Genomic DNA, 9,044 nt, shown 5'->3' with positions numbered 1-9,044 from the left:
CCAGCGTCAGCGGCGCCCCGCCCGCCCGCGCGATGAAGCCACACGCCAGCCAGCCCTGCCCACCCCCGCCGCCGCGGCGCGGGCGGGCCTTGTGGGATGACGTCCCACCCGGGCCGGGCCCACCCCGTGTTGGGCCGCACCCAGGCCCGGGGCCACGCCCGGCTGCCGCAGCGGAACACCTCCGCTCCTGGCCGCCGCCGCCGCCGCCGCGCCCTGCGTGCTGACGTCACACGGCGCCGCGAGCGGAAGCGCGGGCGGGCGGGCGGCTGCGCCGTCCCCTCAGAGGGGCGCTGCAGCGCGGGCTGAGGCGCCTCGGCCGGGAGCCGAGGGGAGCGGTACGCGGCGGGGCCATGAGCGGCTCCAGGGCTCCGGGCCCCGCGGCGGGCGCCTCCAGGGCCGAGCCCCCCGGCGCGGCGCTGAGCGTGGACGTGGCAGGGCTGCTGGCACAGCTGGCGCGCAGCTTCGCGCTGCTGTTGCCGGTGTACGCGCTGGGCTACCTGGGCCTGAGCTTCAGCTGGGTGCTGCTGGCGCTCGGGCTGCTCGTGTGGTGCCGCAGGAGCCGCGGCCTCAAGGCCACGCGCCTGTGCCGCGCGCTGGCGCTGCTGGAGGACGAGGAGCGCGCCGTGCGCCTGGGGGTGCGCGCCTGCGACCTGCCGGCCTGGGTGAGTGGGCGCCGCGGACCCCGGCCCGCCTCCGCCGGGCAGGGTCGGGGGCCCCGGGCCCGCCCTGACCCCGCCTTCCCACTCGGTCTGGGGGGTCCTCGCCTCCCCTTACTCTGGCTCAGGCCAGACCAGGGGTGCCCGCCCGCCACGGTCCCGGCCCTGACCGCGCCTGCCCGCCCGGCCGCGAAAGCGTCGGGAGTACCGACCCACCACTGCCCGGCCCGGGTCGGGTCCCCGCCTGCCCGCTGGGTCAGGGGTCTCCGCCCGCCACGACTCCGCCTGGGTCGGGGGTCCCGCCCGCCGGGTCAGCGGTTCCCGCCTGTCCTCGCCCCGCCCGAGTCGGGGTCCCTGCTCGCCGCGCCCCCGGCCCTGACCGCGCCCGCCCGGTCGGAAGTCCGGGCTCGTCCCCGCCCCTCCCGGGTCCGGGGTCCCCTCTCCTCGACCCCTCCCACCTGGGGCGTTCTGCGCCCCGGGCGCCGGCGTCCGTCCGAGCCGTGTACCTCGGGGGTCGCCGCCGCTGTCGCTGGGCCCCCAGCCCCCGGCCCACTGTCGGCCCGCAGGCCCCGCGGGTGGGCGCCTTCCCCTCTCCGCGCGGGCGGTCCCGAGCACAGGTGAGGCGCGCCCCGCGCGCTCCTCCCGCGGCCACGTCGCCAGGCCTCCCCGCGCGGGGCCGCGACTCCCGCCGCTGGAATGTGAGCTCGGGGCGCCTGGTGCGCTCCGCGGGCCTGAACGCCGCTCCCTTCTCTGCTGCGGAGAAGGCGGCCCTCGGTGAGCGGGAAGGGCGGTTTCCTCCTCCCCTGAGACGCCTCAGCCATTTCTTGGTTGTTTCTGACACAGTTGAGCAGTAAGGGTCCGCCAAAAAGTCCTCTGATGTTACGATAATTGGAGGTTTGTTTCACTTCTTTGGAAGTAACGTTATGAGCTGAGTAGCTTTTATGTAGGGTAGACTTGAATCCAAGGCGAATTTTAGGTGGGTGGGGGCAGGAAGTTTTGGAAGAGTTGCACTAATGGAAAGAGTCCTGGTACTGATTATTTTTAGACCCAGTAATTCTCAAAATTTATTTATGCAATGTGGAAACTAATGGAGTTGGCTCCCTCCTGCTTTCTTAACCATAAGTTGGTGTCGCAGTTTCAGGCAACAGGAAATAGCGCTTATTTTAAGATAAATGATGCTCATGTTAGGCTTGATGTAAAACTTCATGGGGAAATGGCCAGCCAGTGACTTTCAAAAGGGTCGTTTTCTCTTAGCGGAGAAAAGGACTTGGAATGTGATCCCTGTTTCCAGTCATAAGACATTTGTCATGGAGTATATGACACAGGCAGACAGGTTGGAAAGCTGGAGTGCCCAGGGTCAGGAGGAACCTAACCTAGTGGCTGCTGCCTGTGAGGACAGGTAGCAGTTGTAGTAAGAATCTCACAGTCAGGGACTTTGGGAATTTAAAATTCTATCAATACATGGTGGATGTGTGCCCAGTAGTATTTGGAAGAGTCGGAATAAGTAGTGTGGTGTAGTTTTTCGCCAGAAGCAGAAACGAGGAGTGAAGTGTAAAAACAGGAACTTAGAAACCCAGGTGTGAAAAGCCAGGAACAGAGGTGCGCTTTTTGGAAAGGCAGAGGACTTTCAAGTGGCATCTTGTGTCTTATGTTACCCCAAATTAAATGATTACAGAAAGTAACCAAAAACAGTGAGTAGGGACATTACCCAAACAGCAGACATAATCAGGGTCGAGAGTCACAGGAATTGGGGGTGTTGACATTCATAGATAGTTGGTTATGGAACAGTTCACTAACATCAAATTTGCTTGTCAAAGTTGTGAAATGCATGCTATTTCAACAATAATTTAAAAGGTATGTTTGTTACCATTTTGAAGGACATGACACATTATTATTTTTTTACCTGAAGAAAAGGGTGATTAGCCAAAGATTCCTTTCTTGGATTTTCCTCTGTGTGACTTAAACTGATGAACCTTGGTGTTCATCTCATACAGTATGAAGTTTCTGTTTTTTCACACAGCTTTTCACTTGTTCATCAAATTTGTATTTGCGCTCACATTACACGTATATACACTTAAACGTGCCTGTATTGCCTAGAAAACTGCTGTGAGAATTCATGCAAAACTTGATTGTGATCATATCCAAGAAAAGCCTAGGAGTCTGAGGTTTGAGGAAGATGTTTTAATACCTTTTTAATTGTAATGCCCATGTGTTATTTTCCCAATAAAACCAGTGAGTTACTCTGCCTAGAAGTGGACCTGCTGCTCTGTTACAGCTAGGGGCTAAATCAGCGCTAGACATCGTTCATGGACAAAAAGAGTTAAGATTTCTGTGTTAGCAGTTCTCTGATTTTTACTGTGCAAACTTAGGTTCTTCAGGTTGGTATTCTGCTCTGAACAAGATGTGTTTGTGCAGATTTCGTAGTGGGCCATTGGCAGCTGTGATTCACAGCAGGGCAGAAGCAGAGGAAGACGTGAAGCAATGTGGTGCTCACTTCCTAGCTTCACTTTTGAATATGTTTACTCACAATTTTTCTTCTTTTTATTTAGTAAAGTAAAAATTTATGTTGGCTGTAAAATGAGATGATAAATACGAATACTTTGAGAAAAATATATATACTATTTCAAATCAGGCTATTAGGAGGATATGAAAAACAGCTCTCATTTAACATGTGACAGTTCTGTAAGACTTTGATCTTACAGCTTTAATGAACCGCAGTACTATTCATTTCTTTACTCTTTTTTTCCTTCAACAGGGAAATCACCTGGTAAGTCTGAGTTGACAGACCGAGGACTGGCCTTTTTGCTGTCCCTGTGGTCATCCTTTGCTAACTGAGCCCTGTAAAATTAGACTGTGGGTGAAGAAAATTCTGAAGAGTTTTTAATAGAGATGTGTAAAGATGGTTTTCCACTACAGTTTTTGTTTATTTGAAAAATTAGAACTTGCTGTGGAGTCTACCCTTTTCCTGTTTTCACTGCTGCCAATTAGTGTTGATTCTGTGGCTGCAGATATAGAAACCCAAACCTGCCATAAATGACAATTGGTCTTCTGTTCTTCTTACACCTTGATGAGCGAGATTAAAGCATGGTCAGCTTATGTGTTCTGCCGTTTTTACTATTATGCACTAGCTTTTCTTTAGGGAGAGCTTTCTTCCCGTGGTTCTTCCGGGAAGCTCAGGAGAATTTTAAGTCTAGCCAAAATTTATTATGTGTAGACTAAAAACCAAATGAGCAAAAGAGAAGAATACACTTTGGTCTTATGTAAAGGAAGGGCAAATACTTTTATTCTCAGTGTTAATCGTTGATTTATACTATTAAAAATTTTTTGTGAAGACTCGTCAACAGACTTATAACTACATCAGGTCCCAGAGTTTAGCTGTTTTAAACTGCAGTTGCAACTTTAGGTCCTAGACCAATTCAGTGCTTGGGGAAACTGTTAAACCTCCTCAGAGCCATGAAAGAGAGATGGAGACTCCTTGGGTTTCTTTTTTTTTTTAACAGTTTAGTTTTTTATTTTTTTAATTTTAAAATCTTTAATTCTTACATGCGTTCCCAAACATGAACCCCCCCTCCCACCTCCCTCCCCATAACATCTCTCTGGGTCATCCCCATGCACCAGCCCCAAGCATGCTGTATGCTGCGTCAGACATAGACTGGCGATTCAATTCTTACATGATAGTATACATGTTAGAATGCCATTCTCCCAAATCATCCCACCCTCTCCCTCTCCCTCTGAGTCCAAAAGTCCATTATACACATCTGTGTCTTTTTTCCTGTCTTGCATACAGGGTCGTCATTGCCATCTTTCTAAATTCCATATATATGTGTTAGTATACTGTATTGGTGTTTTTCTTTCTGGCTTACTTCACTCTGTATAATCGGCTCCAGTTTCATCCATCTCATCAGAACTGATTCAAATGAATTCTTTTTAACGGCTGAGTAATACTCCATTGTGTATATGTACCACAGCTTTCTTATCCATTCATCTGCTGATGGACATCTAGGTTGTTTCCATGTCCTGGCTATTATAAACAGTGCTGCGATGAACATTGGGGTACATGTGTCTCTTTCAATTCTGGTTTCCTCAGTGTGTATGCCCAGCAGTGGGATTGCTGGGTCATAAGGTAGTTCTATTTGCAATTTTTTAAGGAATCTCCACACTGTTCTCCATAGTGGCTGTACTAGTTTGCATTCCCACCAACAGTGTAGTAGGGTTCCCTTTTCACCACACCCTCTCCAGCATTTATTGCTTGCAGATTTTTGGATCGCAGCCATTCTGACTGGTGTGAAGTGGTACCTCATTGTGGTTTTGATTTGCATTTCTCTAATAATGAGTGATGTTGAGCATCTTTTCATGTGTTTGTTAGCCATCCGTACGTCTTGTTTGGAGAAATGTCTATTTAGTTCTTTGGCCCATTTTTTGATTGGGTCGTTTATTTTCTGGAGTTGAGCTGCAGAAGTTGCTTGTATATTTTTGAGATTAGTTGTTTGTCAGTTGCTTCATTTGCTATTATTTTCTCCCATTCAGAAGGCTGTCTTTTCACCTTGCTTATATTTTCCTTTGTTGTGCAGAAGCTTTTAATTTTAATTAGATCCCATTTGTTTATTTTTGCTTTTATTTCCAGAATTCTGGGAGGTGGATCATAGAGGATCCTGCTGTGGTTTATGTCTGAGAGTGTTTTGCCTATGTTTTCCTCTAGGAGTTTTATAGTTTCTGGTCTTACATTTAGATCTTTAATCCATTTTGAGTTTATTTTTGTGTATGGTGTTAGAAAGTGATCTAGTTTCATTCTTTTACAAGTGGTTGACCAGTTTTCCCAGCACCTTGGGTTTCTTTTACGCACCCGCTACTGCTGTAGTCGCCCGCAGCTCGCTGTTACGCTGGGAGCTTCATGAAGTTAGAGCAGAGGCTCCACGGTTGCCGGACATGAAGCAGTAAATGCCTTTTTAGTTCAAGCTGAAAAGTGGATTTGAATTCAGGATCTATGCGTGCATCTTGTCTTTCTGCTTTAGGTGACTGTTAGCCTCACTTTATATTTCAAGATTGGAGAATGTAGAGCTAGGACTAAACTGTGAATAGTTAAACAGATACAGGACTTTTAAATACATGTAATCATATTAAATCATATTTAGTTAACATATGTTGTGTTAAATTGTATTAAATATGTGTGTAAAGTATAGACCTTGGTCCTGTGAAGAGACAATTATGAACAACTAGCTAGGCACTTAGTGTCCCCTTAGGCCTGGTGAGCCTCTTACTATGTTCTTTGTGAGTTTTCACGATTTCTACATTGGTTGTGATATTTAACCTTAAATGATATCACAGATGTTGAAAGTAGATTAAAAACAACTGAATTGTAGACATTAAATGAGTGAGTTTTATGGTATGTGAATTACTTGTCAATAGTGCTATTGAAAAATATTATAGATGTTACATTTCTTTTTAAAATAAGTGAAACAGGTGATTAATTATAGTACAGAGTAAGCCACACAAACCACCTTGCTTATGGAATTCCAGCTAAAGCTGTTATAACTTTTTAAAATTATTGTTTGAATGTAAATTTGGAATAATTTATAAAGAATGCTTAATGAACGAGGAGGGCTTATGAATGAAAAAAGTAACTCCATAAATATTTTTACCTTAAACCTAATGTTACTTTCTACTTCCCTATGGCTCAGTGGTAAAGAATCCGCCTGGTAAAGAATCCAGGGATGTGGGTTTGATCCCTGGTTCTTGAAGATCCCCTGGAGAAGAAAGTGGCAACCCACTCCAGCACTCTTACCCATGGACAGAGAATCTGACACAGCTTAGTGACTAAACAGCAACAGATGTTACTTTAAGCATCGCCGCTAAAGGAACGAATAGAGGTTTTGCTTCAAATATATAAATAGCCTAAACGTGTGTGCCTGTAGGAGGCTGCGTGTGAGTTATTCTAAACGCTTAACTTTAATTCTGGGTAATGGTAGGTAATTACGGTGTATGTTTGGGAAATATAGTTGATACATTGGTTTGTTTTTGTAGGATACATTGTATCATAGGGCTTCCCTGGAGGCTCAGACTGTAAAGAATCTGCCTGCAGTGCAGGAGACCCAGGCTCTATCCCTGGGTTGGGAAGATTCCCTGGGGAAGGAAACAGCAACCCATTCCAGTATTCTTGCCTGGGAAGTCCCATGGACGGAGGAGCCTGGTGGGGTACAGCCCGTGGGATCGCAAAGAGTCAGACATGTCTGAGCAGCTAACCCTTACGCTATCATAGCATGATTTTATTTTTTTAAGGCCCACTATTTTTTTAGAATTTTAATTACTTTATTTGTGTATTTGGGCCACCAGCATGTGGCATGCAGTATCCTGGTTTCTCTACCAGGGCTAGAACCTGTACTCCCTGCAGTGGACGTGAGAGGTTTTTATACGATGCAGTTCTCCATGTTTATTTGATGTATTGTGTGGCTGTGGGGCCTTCGCTGCCGCGTGGCTGTTCTGGGACCACTCTCTGGCTGCAGGGCTCTGCCGTCTCGCCGTGCTGCCTCCTCCTGCTGAGCGTGCGTTCTAGGGCACTTGGGCTTCAGGAGTTGGCGGCGAGAGGGCTCAGTAGCTGCGGTTCGCGGGCTCTAGGGCACAGGCTCACTCGTCGGGGCACAGGGCTTGGTTGCCCCGCAGCGTGTGGGGCCTCCCTGGACCGGGGATCTGACCCCTGTATCCTGCGTTGGCAGGTGGGTTCTGCACTGCTGAGCCACCAGGGAGCCCTGGAAGTGTGCAGTCTTGGCCATTGGGCCACCAGGGAACTCTTCAGCATGACTCTGGAATGAACGTACCATTTGTAGACTCTTGGATTTTGTTGTTGTTATTCTCTTTTTTGGTTTCCATCAGATTAGTTTTCCGTCTTCATTTAAAGCTCTAAGGACCCACCATCTCCAGTCGCGTTAGAGGTCACCTTCCCTCCCTGTGTGTGCTTATTCCAGGCAGCTACGCAGTGGGGTGTGGTGTGAAGATGCCCTGGTGGTCAGAAAGTGGTTGGTGGGGGGTGTGTATGGACACCCTAAAGGGCACTGAAGAATAAGAGGGAACAGCAGACTCGGGCGTGTCTCAGGGTGGAGGTGTCTCGCGTCAGGGCCCAGCAGGACACCACAGTGGATCCCTGGGCTCTTCCTTGGGGTGGGCTGGGGGGGAGTTGTAAGTAAGGTGGGAGTTGTCAGCTGGGCCCAGGGGTGAGGAGCGGAGGTGCTCAGACTGGGGCCTGGACCACCTGTCAGGGAGGCACTCCCATGTCTCTGGGAGGCTGGGCGATGTATTCAGAGCCAGGCTTGTGAGGCCGGAACATGGAGCCCTGCGTCGTCCGGAGATCTCCTGCCCTGGCTGCAGAGCGCTCAGCGCTGCGCTGCTCAGCGCCTGGAGGGCGCTGCTGGAGGTGCCCGGCCACCTTCCCTCAAACACTCTGCTCTTTTACTCCTAAGGATCTCATTGTGCTGTAAACACTGAGTCACCTTGTGTTCTTTTGGAACTGGGTGGGGCATAGTTCTTGTATAAATAGTGTCTGTAGTTGTCTTGCGTGGCACTTTTCCATTTAACATGTTTAATTCATAAGTTTTCTCATGGTCTTTCTCCCCGTCAGTGGTTTTGCTTCATTTTTTTCCCTGCTTAACTGTTTTTTAACAAAAGTCTTATAAGTTTTTTTTTAAAGGAAACTATTTTGGTGAATTTTTCCTAGAGTAAATGATATTTTAAGTAACAAGCCTAGCTTAAGTGCGGGAATAAAAAATGAGCTTTTATTGATTCATCTGTTCACTGAGCCAGTATTTATTAAACCTTTGCTATGTACTGTGCTAGGTGATAAGTAAGACAAGGCCTTAAACTCAGAAATTTATAGCTAATAATAACACAAATCTAGGAATAATCCTAATTTTAGTTATAGTGTACACTAGCGGTTTTTTCTTTTTTAAAAAATAAAAATAATACATACTCATTTTTCTTAAATCAAAAAAGTGTATTAAAACATTCATATGGAAAAAGAAAGGCAAACCTTTCTTAGATCTTTCAGCTGGTAAAATGATATGTTCATTTTTTTAAAAGAGTCTGCCTTTTAGAGCATTTTGTGCATTTGTTTAAGTAATAGCTCATCTCTTTAAAGGAGAAGGCGATGGCAACCCACTCCAGTACTCTTGCCTGGAAAATCCCGTGGACAGAGGAGCCTGGTGGGCTACAGTCCATGGGGTCCCGAAGAGTTGGACACGACTGAGCAACTTCACTTTCACTTTTCCCTTTCATGCATTGGAGAAGGAAATGGCAACCCACTCCAGTGTTCTTGCCTAGAGAATCCCAGGGACGGGCGAGCCTCGTGGGGTTGCACAGAGTCGGACACGACTGATGCGACTTAGCAGCAGCAGCAGCAGC

General features: G+C 48.0%; 1 protein-coding gene across 4 annotated transcripts in view; it reads left to right on the top strand.

Moving 5' to 3' along the window:
- Positions 1-281: 281 nt before the first annotated feature.
- Positions 282-9,044, top strand: part of ESYT2 (extended synaptotagmin 2) — an 84,677-nt gene continuing 75,914 nt past the window's right edge. For 2 of the 4 annotated variants that reach the window (XM_027969083.2, XM_027969082.2), the window contains exon 1: positions 282-662. In XM_027969083.2, coding sequence (XP_027824884.1) covers positions 351-662 — 312 coding nt within the window. In that variant the 5' untranslated portion in view covers positions 282-350. Of the gene's footprint in view, positions 1,274-9,044 lie in introns of all 4 variants that reach the window. The other 2 variants (XM_042249108.2, XM_060415247.1) reach the window with 2 other exon arrangements.

The sequence above is a fragment of the Ovis aries genome, chromosome 4, assembly GCF_016772045.2.
Source record: "Ovis aries strain OAR_USU_Benz2616 breed Rambouillet chromosome 4, ARS-UI_Ramb_v3.0, whole genome shotgun sequence".
In the NCBI taxonomy this organism is placed as follows: Eukaryota; Metazoa; Chordata; class Mammalia; order Artiodactyla; family Bovidae; genus Ovis; species Ovis aries.
This window is presented reverse-complemented; position numbering and strand designations above follow the sequence as displayed.